The sequence below is a fragment of the Phocoena sinus genome, chromosome 14, assembly GCF_008692025.1.
Source record: "Phocoena sinus isolate mPhoSin1 chromosome 14, mPhoSin1.pri, whole genome shotgun sequence".
Taxonomy (NCBI): Eukaryota; Metazoa; Chordata; class Mammalia; order Artiodactyla; family Phocoenidae; genus Phocoena; species Phocoena sinus.
The window spans coordinates 69,722,371-69,739,289 of NC_045776.1; the positions used below are offsets into that span (position 1 = coordinate 69,722,371).

Consider the following 16,919-nt stretch of genomic DNA (forward strand, 5'->3'; position numbering starts at 1 on the left):
ACTGGGCGAAGGGGAGCCTTTAAGCAGGGCAGTGACTCAATTTGGTTCCCGTTGGAAACGTCACTGGCTCTCAGATGGGCGAGAAGCAGGGCAGGAGTGGAACCACCAGGAGGCTGCGGCTGTCCAGGTGGGAAGGGTTAGTGGCGCGGAGCAGGGAGGTGACATGACTGAGAGAGATGGGCAGGTTTGGGGACTACTTGGGAGATTGGAAGCGCCTCCCTTGGGGCAGATGGAGGGATGTGCCTGCTTTATGATAGGCACTGTCTCCAGACGGAGGAAGCCACGAGGGAGAGAGGGAGACCCCTACTAATAAGGGGTCCACGGGGGTGAGCAGGGAACCGATGGCTGACGCTCTCGAACTGCGTGCAACGCTAGCATCTGTTCAACCCCTCCCGCCTTACACACACACACACCCCCTTCACTGTGGATTGTCCTGGGAAAAGAGCAGCGGGAGGGGAAGTACCCTGTCCCCTCCCCCTGGGGAGGGCGGGGTGTAAGGTCCACACTCGGCATGGTAGCTCAGGAAGAACAGGCACACTGGACCTCTTCTCGGTACATCCACTGAATCTGGGAAGCTTACGGTGAAGATTCCAAGGGCTTCAAGGCTGAAAAAGGACACTTCCTCTCTGTTTAATTTCAATGTCTTAACTGGAAACCAGCTGTGTTTCTCTGGGGAACAAAACCCAGAGTGCCTTTTGAATCCTGTCAAGCGCCAAGAAGAGGCCATGTCACGAGAGCCTGAGTGCGCTCGGGTCCAAGCTGAGTGCTAGCCCTCCTCTGCCCTGCCCTCCTACTCGGCGGGGCTGAGGGATCCCCGGGAAGGGCGCGGGGCACGGGGGCGGTGAGACGAGCCCTCTCCCCACTCCATCTCCCGTGTGCTCAGAGGGTGCGTCCTTGCTCTCCAACCAGCCCCAACTGGTTCCTGGGGCAGTAGGAGCACGATTGCAGCTCTACCACTTAGTGCTTTGGAAACTCTCAGTATCTTCTTTAAAATGCAGAGGAAAGGCGATGTACGTAAAAGTGTGGCATGTCGCGGACCCACAGAAAGTGGGGCTCAGTGTCCTGAGAAGGCAAGGAACAGCCTCCCCACGGGGGTCCCTCTGCCCGCCGTGGAGAGAGAGGCCTGAACACATGACCAGAGTTCAAAAGCCTGGGGATGCTGAGCCGTGAGCTAGGACACCTGGCTTCTGTTTCCGGCTCGCCCTCCAGCGGCACCACGGCCTTGTGCTCGCCCACTGCCCCGAGCCTACGTTTTCTCGTGTTAAGTGTGCATAACTGTCCCAGCACCCACCCCCCGCGGGGCCACAAGCATTATGGGATAATAATGTATACAATAGAATCTTCCAGAGGGAACAGTGCTGTCTGTACTCGAGGACGAAACACACTCACATTGAATCCGGGGTGGCTAACGCGGCGGAAGTGGGAAACATGGGGAAGGGTAGGTGATCCGAAGTTAGGACCAACGTGTGTGCCTGGGAAGGAGGCGGAAAGTCAATCAGTCTCTGTGTGTGTTGCCTCCTGCCACCCAATGCTACAGTCTGCTTGAGTATTTTCACTGCCATCTGTCAGCAGCTCTGAAGTATATAGGCTTATTCTCTCCTGTTCCCTGTGTTTACATCTGGTTAGCAAGATTCAGCCGGGGACACACATGTCGCGGGGAGGCGGCTGCCAGGAGGGCATGATGGCCCTTAAAAACGGCATTTTGTACTTAGCCTCTGCTTCTCATATTTACATTTTAAAAACACGTAAGAAGCACTTCCCACCCACCCACAACTTGCCGTAATCTTATCTTATTCAGACCTCACTTTAAGCCTATGAGAGGAAGCACTGGGCACATTTTCGAGATGAAGCTCACAGAGTGGATTTGGACATTTGGTAGCAACAGACAGAAACCACAGCTCAGACTTAAGAGTTAAAAGGGAGTTTATTGGCTCATGTACGGAAAAGTCCAGAGGTAGGGCTGGTTCCAGGCAAAGCTATATTAGGACTCATGATCTCCACAAGATGAGAGACCTGCTCTCCTCTGTGGGTTTCACTCTCAGATTTTCTTACACTGGATCCCCCACTCCCATCCCTCGAAAAGTAGCCTCTCTTTCTCAATGGTCCCAGGAGAGCACTTGGATCATGTGCCCAGCCCTTAGTACCCAGGAGTCTGGAAGGCTCTGGTGACTGGTCAGGTGTGGGTCATGTGCCTAGCCCTGCAGCTGGGGCTGGGTCAGGTCCTGGAAATCCAAGGACTGAGAAAGGGGAATGTGACGGTCTTGCAAGAGGCTCGTCCGAGTACTGCTGGAGGAGAGTGTTGAAACAGTGACCATCCCCTAGAGGCCAAGGTTAGGTGGCCTATCCCAGTATCACACAGGGGCACAGCTGAGCCTTGAACCTCCAGCTGGCTGATTTCAAAGGCCTTGCCATTTTTGCTGCTCAGGGCATCGACCCTCAGCTCCAGCTACACATTAGAGTCAGCCCAGGAAATGAGTTGAAACAAATACCGAGACCTGGCCAAAGAACTGAGATGCCTTGGGGGCAGGGTGTGAGCGTCAGTGTTTCTCAAAAGCTCCCTGGGTGATTGTACTGTGCAGCCAAAGTCCAGAGCCAGTGGGTGAGGACTACCCTTCTCCTCCCCCCCCACACGCTGCAGGGCACTACTCAATGCTGCAAGGGTGGCTGCTGTCAGCAAAGCAGGACTCAGAACCAGACAATCTAGGCGACTTCGGGGGATGATGAGCAGGTGCCTGGCAGACCTGGGAGGGGACCTTGTCAAACTGAGTCACCGATCCGGCCTTGCAGCCGAGGCAGGCTGCCTCTGGGTGGAAGGCAGGGCTTCCCGTTCGAAGCTGGGCAGGCATGCTGCCTCCCTTCTCTCACCTTGGGCATCCCCGGCTGCAACATGTGAATGACTTTGGCAGTTGCCTAGCTGGCAACACGCGCTTCAGGAGAGCGAGAAATATCGTGGCCCAGCGCGCACGGTGCTCCTCCCTCCCACCTGCTGTGGCAGCCTGGCCAGCTTTGCTATGAAAACACCTGGCAGCCAGGCATCGCCTGGGGCTCCAGGCCACCAGAACTCCCTGTCCTTCTTCTAAGACAAGGGGAAACGTTCAAAACAGAGCCACCAAGGGCCCTGCTTCTTTCTCCCCGAGGTTAGACACAGACAACAGAAAGAAGCCGCAGCTCCCCGGCCGCCTCTACCACCGATCCGGTGGGTTCGTCCATCTCTTCCTCACCCATCCTTCCTCCTCACCTGTTTGTCTGTAACTGCTTAGAACCACTGCTATGTCAGGAAGGGAACCAACCTCGCTGCTTCACGTGCCAGGCACTGTCTCTACAGTGAAGGAAACTGAGGCTCCCAGAGGCTCCATGACTTGCGCAAGGTGACGTGGGAGCAAGTTCCTGGCACCGAGTCCCGAATCCTCAGCTCTCCTGAAGCCCGGTCCTTGTTCTTTGTCCAGAGTGACACCTGCAGTTCCAGAACCTTCCATGGACCTGCTCCTTTTCCCCACTCCGTGCCCATTACTGAGAACTACCTCTTGCTTCATTCCCAGTACGTGACCACCATTAGGGGTCCGCCTGCCTCTGTGACACGATCCAGAAACCAAGAGCCTGCAACGAGTGGCCCTCTCGGAGCCTCTGCCCAAGTCCCACGTCACCTCTCCAACAGACCGCTTTACCACTTCACTCTGGTTTTCAGCAAGATCTTTTATTTACCCCCTGCTCCCCAACCGCGTCACGTGAGCACAGGTAGCCAGGGACCTGTGTGGGCTGCTGGCTTTGTAAACGTAGAGCGGTCAGTACGTACAGGAATCATGCACCTCGGTGATTCTTTATAAGAAACTTAACAAGTAAAAAGACTTCAGGTGTGTTTGACATTTCTGCCCTTTCCTGCATTCTAATCGCTGAAAACTATCTGTGTAGAAATCGTACTCAAATGTAGACACGGTTTGTTTGCACACTTGCTTAGTAACTACCTAGTGCGTTTCAGACCGCGTTTACTTCTGACGGTTGTTCCTCCCAGAAGCTGCTGGTTTCCGTTCGGATAGAAACGCTGGACCCAGACGGGGGACAGGCAGCATGTTCCGTACCGCCCCAAGGCTTTATAAACCTGACTCTGCCGTAATACGTTATTCAAAAAAGGCGTCTCTAGTGCGACTGGAGGAGACTCCTTCACACATCGGCTCACGGGGGGCTATTTCTAGACTTAGTGCCTCCAACTGGCCACGTCCTTCACAGGGGACCCAGCGCCGCGACCGCGGGTCCTTTGGGTATGTAGGTCCCCCCAGTGTCCTCACGCGCACACACTGGCTTAGGTGGCCCTCACCACACCCGTGTGCACTGACAGAGACACAAGGCCGACTCTGCCACGATCTCTGAGCCCAGCGTTTGAACACTTATGTACAGACAAATGGGAAATCATAGGAGACAGAACTCCAAAGCAAAACAGACACTTTGGGCGGATCTACGATTCCAGTTTTGCCAGAGAAAGGCTTTTCCAGAACGTCACCGGATGAGTGAGGTCTTATCCCACCTCGGCGCCCATCAGCCAGCCTGGTGGTCTGAATGCTCATCGCCTTGGACTCCAGACAGCTCGAATGGGGAATTCTCCAGGCCCGGCTTGGCAGTAGGGCTTCTGTAGGCAGTGAGGTAATCGAATCACATGTTCAGCTGCTGAACCGAGGGAGCCCCAGCTTGGCTCTCGAAGACACCAGCCTCAGCTCTGTCGGAAAGCAACGTCTACAGAAAAGCCTCCACTGCCACCAGCCCGATGCTCTTGCCATCAGGGACCCGACTGGGTTCAGGGTGAGGTGAGCAATGGTGAGTCTGCCTCGCCCTGACTGGGCCACCCTGCCGAGGAAGCCAGCAGGGGACAGCTGGGGATGCGGACCGCGGGCTCCCCCTACCCAGGCGTCTGAGGCCTAGGGTAACCGTGACAGCAGCAGAGGCCACATCCTCCAGCTCTCTGATCTGCAGTGTTTTGTTTTGTTTTTGTTTTTTTCTTTTAAGATGACAGGAAGATTTACGTCATTACATCCAGACAAGTAACCATTTGGCGACCCTATTTCAGAGCACTGACGAAACCAGGTAGCAGCGTGACACAGACGACAGGGACCCCGAGCCTCTGGTCACAGAGCAAAGTAGTGCGCTTTTAGGCAGAAAGGAATCGCAGAAGCAAATGATTGGAAGGGAAAAAAAATCTAAGGAAATACAAGCTGAAAATTTCCTCCTTTCAATTACCGAAGGAAAGAGGGACCCAACACGACCTAAAAACCAAATCCCAAATGAGAGCATTCTGTCGAGGCATGGAATTGGAACAGGGGCAGGGGCCGGGCCGCACCCCTGTCTGCCCGGGCGGACCGCGGCCACTCTCGGCGACTGCAGCACGACCAATGTTCTCATCGTCCCGGGGCAAAGATGAAATCCAGGGCCTGCCGTTCGGCCGCTGCGACGTTGGGATGCCACAGATCCACCATGAAAACCACCCGTGGGCCGTCCTCCGCCGAACCTGGGGGAGGGCGGCGAGAGAGGAGAGGTTCAAACCGCCCGGAGCCAGGACCCGGGCAGAGCCAGACCCACGCGGTCAGCTTTCGGGCAGGGACCCCCGCTGACCCCGGCACAGATCGCAAGCTCTCCTTCTCTCAGATCAGCAACGTTATGAGAAGACCCCAGAAGGCTGTGAGCAGAATGCACGCAAGGAAACGGGCAGAGGGAGGGAAGGGCGAAAACGCGGTAGGTGGAACGCGGAGGATTTTTAGGGCAGGGAGGTTACTCCGTGCGATCCTGTCATGGTGGACGCGTGACATCACACGTTTGTCCAGACCCACAGAGTGTACAACAGCAAGAGTGAACCTTCATGTAAACTACGGACCTGAGTTACTGATGATGTGTCAAAATTGGCGCGGCCATTGTAACCAGCGTGCTCCACTATTACAAGGTGCTAAGAGATGGGAAATTTATGGGGGTCACGGCAGGGAGCACACTCTGTACTTCCTGCTCAGTTTTTCTGGGAACCAAAAACTGCTCTAAAAAGAAAGTTTAAAGATACATGTAAATATATATATTTATATTTTTAAAGGCGGCCACGGGGCACACAGACACTCACCTTCATGGAACGCGGCGTGCAGGAAAGAATCATCGAAGAGGAGGCAGCGGCCTTCTGCCCAGCACTGGGGCTCCCCGCCCACCACCAGCTCACAGCCACTCGGAGTTTTCAGACCTGGGGGCAAAGCAGAGAAAAGAAAATGAAGGCAGGCAAGGCCAGGGACGCCGGAAGGCGGGAGTGGCAGGCTTTGGAGGGAGCTCTCGACCTCCAAAGCCCTGACCCTGTTCCTCACCCCTCGGGAGCCCCGCTTGGTGGGTGGGTGGAGGCAGTCCGTTAGGACAGGTGCAGGCCGTGCACCTGCACCCTCACTGTGCTCCCTGGAGAAACTCATTCCTCTGGCGGCGTAATCTGTTCTGGGCCAGGGACTACTCTGATTAAAGCACGGACCAAGGTTTGCGCTCCATGTGTGAGACTCCTGAAGCCCAGTCGTGGGGCCCCGGAAACCGAGGGAGGCCAGGTTCAGAACCCTGCCTCCCAATAGGCAAAGGCTGCTTCCGTCGAGATTAAAGACTCGGAGACTCACACAGTGCCCTCCTCTTTAGGGTCCAACGTTTAAATCCACTGTGAGGCCTGAGGATGGCATGTTCACAGTCCAAGTTTCCCCAGCCTCATTCTGGGAAAATGGTGACACCCCTAAAGAAACACCTGAGCTTTCAGAGGAAACGGACTGCCACCCTCGTAGGGAGCCATATGTTCAAAATGCAGGTGGGGGACCCGAGCTCGGGTATATAACCCCGGAAAGGGGGGTCTTCTTCAAACGCTGCCGTGCATGCACTTTCACACCCCCATTTCCAACTCAAGGGTCTGAAGGAACGCTTGGCCCCTGGCACTACCTGGTCATCTGTGGATGAAGGCACCGGCACAGCCACCTAACTGACTCAGAGGAGGCTGGGTAGGCCCTGAGCCGGGAGGAAGTGGGCCCTGCAAGAGGGCCTGGGATCATGGCGTTCTGTCTGTCTTCAGTGACCCACCCTGACAATCACGACCCTGGGCCAGTCAGCATCCCCGCTCTGATTTAATGTCCCTACGACACACATGAAACACCGTACTCGAGGATTTAACACAGCCTCTGAACCAGAAGTGGATGGCGCCAGGAGGCACATATGGAGTAAGAATTCAAACAAAGAGGCCACGTGGAGCAATGGGCAGGAGAGAGGACTTCAGGTCAGACGACCACCCTTACGTGCTGGGTGACTCTGAGCAAGTCACTCAACCTCTCTGAGCTATAGCCTCCTCATCTGTAAAGAGAGGCCATGAGCACACTTGCCTTCCAGGCTGTGTGACCACTGTCCTTGCTACCAATCACTGAAGACTTACTGTGAGCAGGTTTGTGTTAAATAAACACTTTACGGACATCACTTCACACACTTTCCAGATGGAGCAACTGAGCTTCAGAGAAGTTAAGTGACCTGCTGGAAGTCACTATTTAGTCCTGGCTCCATGGAACAGGCTCTTACAACACTGGACAGTAGGATATAAATGCTAGTTGTTACATCGGTAGCAGTGAGGCTAAGTGGTTGTCAACTTCCCTGTAGTTAATATGTTTCAACTATCAATAGTACATTTCACTGAATCAGCTGACACTGTCCCTTCTGCCTCTGGAGCCAGGATCTCCCACTACTGTTAACAACTGCTGGGGGAGGTTAGGGCTGTAAAGGAGCTCCGCCTGCCGCTCACTGGCCTGGATGGAGAGAGCCCCACACACCACATCTTTCCATGCGTGCCCTCACCACTTGGTTCAGTGGAGAAGGCCTTTAGGGATAGGTGGTTCTCTGCAGGGAGAGAACACCCCAGGATTCCAAAAAGAAGCTCCCCTTTTTCTGGGCCACGAAATGATTCATCACCACCCCAATGGCACAACAGAAAAACGGCCTGGCTTGCCGGCTTCCCAGCCCCTGCTCACCCGCCTCCGCCTCCCCTCACTGCGCCCCAGCCTTCCAGCGGCCCACCATCCCTGCCTACTGACATAAACCAGCCTGGCTGGCAGATATGATCAACACTCGCCCAAACAGAGCATTCGGGCAGCTCCTGGGGACAGACAGGCCCCACGCATGGCCTCGGCCAGTCCCATATCCCCAGGCCCCCTCTGACTTAGGGCTCACTGCTTTGTCCCCAATGCCCATGGACAGAGGCGCAAGACGGGTGGAGAAAGGGTTCTGTCCACCACTTCAGGAGGCTGGCGGCTGGCACTCAGGGTGGGCAAGGCAGACAGGAGCTGACCAGCTTGTATCACCCAGCCGGACAGCCGAGAAATCCAACAGTACACTCATGAAAGGAAAATGAGAGCCTAACGGGCTTTTGTAGCGAGAATCTGGATACGCTCACACACTTTCATCTACCCTTTCCTGAGGATCTGCCACTGGACCGGTATCTGCCTCCTGGCTAACACCTGCCTCATTAGTTTCAGAGGTTGTTCCCTGGAGGTTCGTAACAGTGGGTGGGGACCTCGCAGCCCCGTACAGGATGCTGGGTGACGGCTGGGCCGCGTGGATGGGGTGCTGAGCGATGCCACCTCTAGCGGAAGCTCGGAGCAGGCTCGGCAAACGTATGCCATCCGGAGGCGCTGACGGCTGAAGAGCGGCGGCTGGGACGACGCCCCCGGCCCCCACTCAAGACGGAAGGCGGAAAGGGAGGCTGCGGGGCACTTCAAGGACACAGTTCTGGAACGCAGGTGCCTCCCCACGTCTGCCAGGTAACTGGTGGAGGTGTGGCTGCTGGCACGTACCAGGCCCTTCCTGCCTCTGACCTCATTCTCCGGACACCCCCTATGTCAACACACGAGGTCACGTGAGTCTCACACCCCTCTCTTTCCTTCCTGGGTGGAAGGACAGAGGAGAGGAGGAAACGGAGCAAACCCAACCCTGGCGCTCACCCTTGTCATGGGGACAGCCCACGCTAGTGGGACGCCTTCCAACACCGCCTGCTGTCCAGGGTGACACAGATGACCCAGTTTTTCTGGTGGCAAGTGACTCTCTGGGCTGGGAGGGGAATGACGGGTCATAAAGAGGCCCATGTGGGCACATGTTACACACACACACACACACACACACACACACACACACACACACACAATAGGCATGAACACCCAGGAGGCAGGTCCACCAGCCCTTCCTACTCAACACACCTGCCCGGAATTCTACCACACCCAGCTCAAGTGCCCCTCCCTACACGTCCTTCTGAAGCTTTTAGAAAACTTACAAGGGAAACCTTTAAAAAGAATAGCATTGCTCCCCGACGCCCACAGCCTGGCAGGGAGGCCCCCTGCGGTTTGCTCCCACTGAGCTGGTCAAGCTCAGCCCCACCAGCGGGCTCCCCAGCTAGCCCAGATACGGTGCCCCAGCCCCAGGGGAAGCCTCCTGCTTTGCTCCACCCCGGCGGTCCCAGCGGTCCTGCAGGGTCAGACCCCCTTCCCGGAGCAGCCCACAGGCAGCCCCTGCGTCCCCTGAGCTCAGAGTGTGCCCTGGTGCCTCACACAGAGATTTTATTACAATAATCATCACTAAGACGATCATCTCATTTCTTAGATCAACCAGAGCCCCCTTTAACTGACTGCCCTCTACCTGCCAAGCACTTCACACACAGGACATACTTCTAATCTTCCAAACAGCCCTCCAGGTAGGTGTTACGCCCATTTCAGAGAGGAGAATTTGGAGGCTCAGTTTCAGAGCCTGCCCAGGGTCACCCGGCAAACGGGGCTAAGCCGGGATCTGAGTCCAGGTATGTTTGCTTCCAGAGTCTGTGCATTTTCCACTGTTTCCCAGGGGCAGGGACTATGTCTTATGGGTCATTTTTCACACTGCCCGACACAGTGTTTGATCATAAAAGCTACTAGCTACGATTTATCGAATGCCGTCGCATGCCAGGAGCCGTGTCAAGTAGCCATGGCAGATATGACTTCATTGAAAGCTCTCAACATTCCTGTGAGTAAGTACTATCTCCTCATTTTACAGATGTGGAAACTGAGGCCCAGAGAGACGTGGTTATTTCCCAAAGTCTCACAGCCAGCCACGAAGCCAGGCCACTCCCTCCAGAGCCCCTACCCTGTCCTGCTTTTACTCTTGAAATACTCAAAACGATGTCAATTGCTCGAATCTAGTTCCTTCTGTTTTTTTAAAGCAGTGAAGCCCTCTGTCCAGTCCCCACAGAGAGAGCGGGAGAAGCAGAGGGCTCTGGGTGAAGAGGGGCTGGAGGGCCCGGGGCATCGGGCTCAGGTCCCCCAGGCAGCCCCGAGGCTGCCCTGTGGACCATGGTTATGAACCCCCTTCTCCAGGCTATACTGGGGCTCCTCCGTGCGCCTCTCGTCCCTCCAACACAAAGCCGGGGCGGACTTCCAAAGCGGGACCTTGCTCAGGCTCTCACAGCTCCTCTAGTCTGGGATGCTAACCAGTGGTGCCACTGCCCTGGTAACCAATATGTCATCATGACTCACTAGGAAGGAGGCATTCTGGAGAACTAACATCCCTCTTCACCGAGTAGTTTTTGAGCCTGCTTTTATCAAGTACTCCCTATCAGGCTCTGCTTGAACAAATGCTTCACGACGCGCGTTATCACACCAGAGCCTCGACATAACTCTGTAAAAGATGATCTTTTTATAATACCTCCACTTCCCAAATGAGGAAGCTGAGGCCCAGAGAGGTGGACTGACTTGCCCAAAGTAACACAGCCAGCTCATGGTGGGGCGAGGACGCAAACACGGGCAATCTGACTCCAGACCCTGTTCTCAAAACCACTGCTACACACACTAGGCGTATGACCAACCTCCCTAGAACGCGAATAAAATCAACTTCACACAAAGCGTCACTTCGTCCTTGGAGATTCGGAAGGCACTTGGGTATCGCCCAGAGCCCTCTGCTTCTCTCGCTCTCTCTGTGGGGACTGGACAGAGGGCTTCACTGCTTTAAAACCACCCCAATAGCCTCTGGCTCTAGAACTACTCTGTCCAATACAGTAGCCAAGTGTCATATTTTAAAATTTGGATTCAAGTAAAAATTGAGCTCCTTAGTTGCACTGGCCACATTTCAGGCACTCAAGTTACGTGCAGCTGGTGGTTCCTGCACTGGACAGCGTAGATGGAGACCATTCCCATCTCGGCACACAGTTCCTGTGGACAGAGTTCCTGTCACAAATTAGGTTTATACTGACCGCACGTTTCTTTTTCGACTCAGTTCTCTGCTGCCAACACTGCTCACACGTGACCCATCCATCTTTGATCAGGCTACAGTGAGGCATGTGAAAACGCCCAATCCTGGCCACTGACTACAGCTCGTGGTGTCTGGACTCCCGGCCGGCAGACGGGCTGGCACGTATCTACTAGAACAGCGCGTGCCGGGAGGCCCTGTCCCCGCCACATACCTAAATGGCAGCGGAGGCGGATGTTCGTGGGTCCGTAGTGCTCCGTTATCACGGTGCCGGGGCTCAGCACGGAGATGCACGCGTTCCCAAAAACATTGTTCCCAATACAGGTCCGAAGGCTTCCAAGCAAGCGGTACGTCCGTGGGCACTTCCTGCAGTTCCGGGGGACGCAGACCCCCTGATTGACCAAGTAAAAGGTGACCCACTCCCCACTGGGGGTGCTGTTCATTTTCCAGCCCTGTGGGAGGCTGCAGTTCGAAAAAGCTTTGTACAGGGCCTCAAACTCGCACAGGATGGTCTGGAAGTTGCGCTCCAGCAGCTCCACATCGTGCTTCTGCGCGTCCCGGGCGAAGTAGGGCGAGGTGGGGAGGTCGGGCAGGAAGAAGACCTCGGGCTTCTGGATGGAGGGCCGGCTGCTGAGGTAGCGGCCCTGCTCGCGGATGCCCTTGTGGATGCGGCCCATGCCGGACCAGGAGTAGCGCTTGGCGTACTCCTGCAGGTTGTGGTAGAGCTTCTGGTTGAGACCCTCACTGTGGCTGCAGCGCACGCACTCGGGGGACTGGCAGTACACGAACCCGTTCTGCAGCCCCGTGGCGTCGGGGCCCTGCATCAGGGCGTTGACCGAGACGTAGGGCCGGGGCTGCTCCCTGCCCACGTGGTAACAGTACCACACGAACAGGACCAGCAGGCAGGCCACGGTGACCGCGGCCGTGGTGTCGCAGTCCCGCACGGACTGCATGCCGGTGGCGATGCAGTCCCTCAGGCCGTCCAGCGACCAGCTCCAGGCCACCAGCCACTCGAGCGACATTTTGGGGGAGCTGTTGGGGATCCGAAGCGAGGTCAGCTGGTCAGTCCTCGGGAGTCCCGAGGGCACGCATACCATGCGGGTCAGCGTAGGGGGTGAGGGGCGGCTGGGGCAGGCGGAGGCATGGCTGCCACGGTTCCTCGGGTCCTGCCAAGGGCGGCATGGACAGACATCTGTGCCCAGCCCCCCGCTCCTGGCAAAAGTCACTGCGGGTGGGGGCAAAGGAGCAGCTTTAGGTCACGTCGGCAAGTGGGGCTGGTCACCGTGAAATGACTTTTTTAGGCAGTCCAAACCTGAGATGAAAAAAATAATAATAAACCGGCATAAATTTTTACCCCTGGAAAAGTCCTCAAGTGAAACGCAAAGCCCCAGCTCGTTTTGTCAGGTCTCTGTTGGAAGGGGACACGCTTCTCAATCCTGTACTTTCTCCTTCCATTTTATCACCACCCCCTTTCCCAAAAGGCCGGTAGTGTTTAATCTGCATCAAGTACTGTTTGATCATTACAGTAGTCCCATCTGTTCTGTGTCATCCTTAGGAGGTGCTGTGATCCCCATTTTATGGATGAGGAAACTGAGGCTCAGAGAGGTCCTATAACTCCTCGCAGTTCATGCAGCCGGGGCAGGGACACAGAGCCCATCTCACTTCAAAGCCGTATCTATCCATTTTGCTATGCTCTTGCATAGTGGGTATGTAATAAATGCTTATTCTCCTTAAATCTCTGTACCTTTTATTAAAGAGAAATCTGGATTCAAAAGCATCTTACAAATGGTAAAGGAATTTGGAACTGCATATTCTCCATTTTACTTGCTCTTTTCACAGCACTTCATCATTCTTATTTAATCTCTCTTGCCCTTCTGACATAGGTTGGGCTTAAATCAAGCTGGAAAAGGAAGTGGGCTGCCCGGGGTCACATCTGTGGCGGACACCAGGCATTTTCTGTCTACTCGCTTGGGAGGCTATCTACTGGCCTCACCCATGAGATTATGAAAGTGAAATGATGGCTAGAATGAAAATAGAAGCCCTTTCCGGTCTGTCTCCAAAACACACAGAAGTGCTGTGCTTTGCCACGTATCCTGCCGATGGTTTGGGCCAGTGTCCGGCATGTTGATTATCTAACAACCTAAAAGATGATCGAAGCCCAGCTGTCTCATTGCCTGTGTCTATAGAACCCCGGCCGTGTTCCCCAGGTGAAACTCTCTGTCCATCCTGCTCTAATTGGATGAAAACAGCCAGGTCCATGTTCGACTACATGTGTAATACATTCCCTCACCTCGAGGAGCAGAATAATTCAGAAATTTCGCTTGGTACCATGCTCTCCCTTGTCTCACAGGAATGTGAGAAGGCAACTAACAAAAACAGGAAAGCTGTACCCTCCCCCTTCTCCGGGGACTAAATTTGGCCCCAACATTCTTGCAACGTAGCAGAGACGTTAAGAACCCAAACTGGGCAGGTCACTCCCCTCTCGAAGTCTCAGTTTGCCCGTCTGTTAAGACGGGGTAACGCTCCTCTCATTGGATCAAGGGGAATGATGGGTTGAAAGCGCTGATGATCACATCATGGTGACAGCTCAGAATGTGCTAGTGACCGCTGTGACATGTGGATTCCCATCTCTAGTAGCCAGCGAACCACAGGTGGGCCATCAGGGAAAGGTATCTCAGGTCTGAGAATTCCAACAGCCAAAGGTAAACTCTTGTTGCCACACATCTCAAGGAATCTCTTGGGGGGGGGCGGGTCCCTAGACGTGCAAAGCTATTAAAATTAAAGGGAAACCTTAGATTGTCCTTAACTCCCTACTTATATCTTCCCAGCTCAGGTTGAATAAAGAACCACTTGACTGTAATATTCAGTCAGAAACGCATATGCTGAAATATTCACGGACATTTTTATGTTTCTAGGAAAAATACAAGAGTTGGGAGGTTAGAAGCTAAATTTTTTCCTCATACGTTCTCCATGTCTTCACAGATTTGGGAGAAGAGGGAAAGGCTGGGCCCCCTGGATGGAAATGGGCCCCCTCCCCCACTCACCCCGGGGCCCGGTTCTTGACTAGTCCTCCCATAACTGGCAGCTGTTTCCTCTTGAGGAAAAGGGAAGGAAAATCATGACAAAAGGTATTTTGTTTGCAAGCCATCTGCCAAACAGAACCCCAGGATTCTGGAAATTCAGTGTGAAACTAACATCTGTATGATAACAAGCACTTTTACTAAAAGGATTTCCCCCACCACTGAGCTGAAGCCCTAACTGGAACTTTGAAAACCCAGTCTCTCGGGAAGAGAGGTTTCTCTTAAATGTTCTAAGAGTGACACGATGATCAGTTAACAAACACCTGTTAAGTTTCAGTTCCCATCAGCCCTGCTTGAAGTTTAAGTCAATCAAAATGAAGACGCGGAGTACCGGGTAGATGTCGAGGGAAACTCTCCATTGGACAGTCACACCACTTACCCTCTCCCCAGGGAAGCCTCATTCTGTACAACACCGGCCATGAACGCTCCCTAAGCTGAGCTATAATCAAAACGCAGAAGATCCTCAGGCCCTGGACCCCAGCTTCAGACCCTGCTCACAAGATCACAAACAGCACTGAGAGCTCAAGTAAGGACTTCTCACATCTGCCACTTACTCTTACCCAAACTACGCTGGCAGGACCCTGAGCCCGGAGGTGGATTAACAAGCTCACAGCTGAAACGTGACACTAAATTAAACCTTTACCTTTACAGGGTGATTGCCAGTTTATCAAGTACTGGTTCAAACATCTGCCCCTCATAGACCCCAGCTCTGCAGCTGCGAGGGCATGAATTCCACCCCCCCCACTCCCCCCCACCCCACCAGCTCTTGTCTCTGTGACCACAGTAACTTCCAGCTTCCTTTACACATCTGTTTCCATTTCTTGTCCTCATCAGGGATGCGGACACCTCATTGCAGTTCTGCACTTTAATAATACGCAACTCCAGATCTTCAAAGTCAGCCAGCTCTGGGGAATAGGGTCCGAATTCATGGCCACTTTTTGGTGAGCAAGTCCAATCAAATATAACTTCTGATACAATGAACACCTAGGGAGAGAGACACTCGGCTCAAACCTGGCTAATCCGGTTCACATTACCAGTCCGAGAGGCTGCCCAGTGCCAGAGAGCTTCTGCTCACTCTCAGGGTACCCTAGAAGCCCCCCAAGGAGCAGGGCAAGGAGTGTGATGCATGCACCCAGGAGCTTGAGAGCTGCCCTGGGGCCAGCCCTCTGCTGCAGGGAACCGGAGACCTCTCCTTCTCACTTTCTTGTCCAGCTTTTTCAGTATCCACCCACTCAGGAGAGTGGGGGGAAAAGGGGAGTGCACAGAATAGGTTAATACAGATGGTGACCACCAGGAGGTCGGGGCGGGAGTGGGGGTGGGGTGGGGGGAATGGGACGATGGAAAGGTACTGACAGTAAAAGTGGGCGATTAGGGAAGGAGGCTCATGGAACAGGGGAGGAGGGTCACCACGGGAAATAAGGGAAATGGGTGATGCACAGGGATGGGGGGGAGGGGAAGAGCAACAAGAGAAGGGACCAAGGAGGATGGTGACCGAGAAGGTGATGGTGATGGGGCATGTTAACACGATGAACAGAGTCGCGAGGGAGCAAGGGGACAAGGAGGGTGATGCCCGGCCCGGGCCGCGTACACTGCCAAGGCGGCGGCGCTCAGCACGTAGCGAGCGCTGGGCGGCGGGGGCCCCTCGTACGGGCCGAGATGCGGGGCGCTGAGCACCCTCCGCGGCCGCGCCGCCGGGCGTGGGGACCGAGGGCCTGCAGCCGCCCGGCCCCCGCCTCCTCCCCCTCTCTCAGGGTCGGTCCCGTTGAGCCGCCGTCCTGCCCCGCAGCCCCCGGAGAAGCCGCTTACCTGCGCCCGAGCGCGCGGGCGGCGGGGGCGGCCGCTGGGGCCGGGGCGACGCCGCCGCCCGAGGGCGCGGACGCTCGGACGCCCCCTGCCCACGCCACGGAGCCACCGCCCCGCTGCTGCCCGGCCCACGCCGCTGGAGCCCGACCCAGAGCCGAGCCGGTTCCCAGCCGGTGCCGACGCCGTGCTGCGCTCCGCGGGGCCGCGGGGACCACAACTCCCACAATGCCGCGCGCGGCCGGGAGGTTCGAGGAGGGGATGCGGGCGCGGGCGGGGCGGGGCCAGCGCCGGCGGCCTGAGGGGCGGGGCCGAGACCCCCAGCGGCCAGCGGCGCTACTCGCACGCGGGGTGACCCGGGGCCAGGATCGCGCCGCCCGCTCGCGTGGCTTTTGCGGGCGCGGCCGTGGGCCCGAGCGGGGAGACGCATTGCCCGCCCAGTCCCAGGGCGCGCGCAGGCGGGCGGGCGTTGGGTAGTTCATGAAGTCCGGCGGGCGTTAATTCACCCGCTCCTGGTTCTGCCTCTGTGCCTCCGTCTGTTCTCCCTCCCTTGGTCTCTCTCTTCTCTCTGGTTCTCCCTCCTACATTTCCTCCTTTCCTTCTCTTTCACTTTCCCTCCCTTTTCTTTCCTCCCTCACTTCCTCTTGCCCTGACACCCTGTTTATTGATTCATTCATCTACTTGAGGCCTCGTAGGCACTTCGAATGAAACCGCAAATCAAACAGGATCCTTAAGTTTCATGGAAGAAAAACTCATTCGCTTGATACAAATGCTTATTGGGCAACCTCTCTGGCCCTGCGCTTTCTGGCG

The 16,919-nt window shown here is 55.5% G+C and overlaps 1 protein-coding gene across 2 annotated transcripts; it reads right to left on the reverse strand.

Annotated features, from left to right (window-relative positions):
* Positions 1-1,914: 1,914 nt before the first annotated feature.
* On the reverse strand, positions 1,915-16,322 carry ASPHD2 (aspartate beta-hydroxylase domain containing 2). 2 transcript variants are annotated; one of them, XM_032603652.1, is made up of 4 exons: positions 16,116-16,322; positions 11,444-12,541; positions 6,092-6,205; positions 1,915-5,494 (listed from the first exon to the last, which is right to left on the reverse strand). In XM_032603652.1, the coding sequence occupies exons 2-4, from the start codon at positions 12,324-12,326 to the stop codon at positions 5,385-5,387; spliced, it is 1,107 nt and encodes a 368-aa protein (XP_032459543.1). In that variant the 5' UTR covers positions 12,327-12,541; positions 16,116-16,322; the 3' UTR covers positions 1,915-5,384. The 2 variants fall into 2 exon arrangements, with proteins under 2 accessions (XP_032459543.1, XP_032459544.1); XM_032603653.1 differs by lacking the exon at positions 16,116-16,322 and adding an exon at positions 14,689-14,724.
* Between the last annotated feature and the right edge of the window lie 597 nt (positions 16,323-16,919).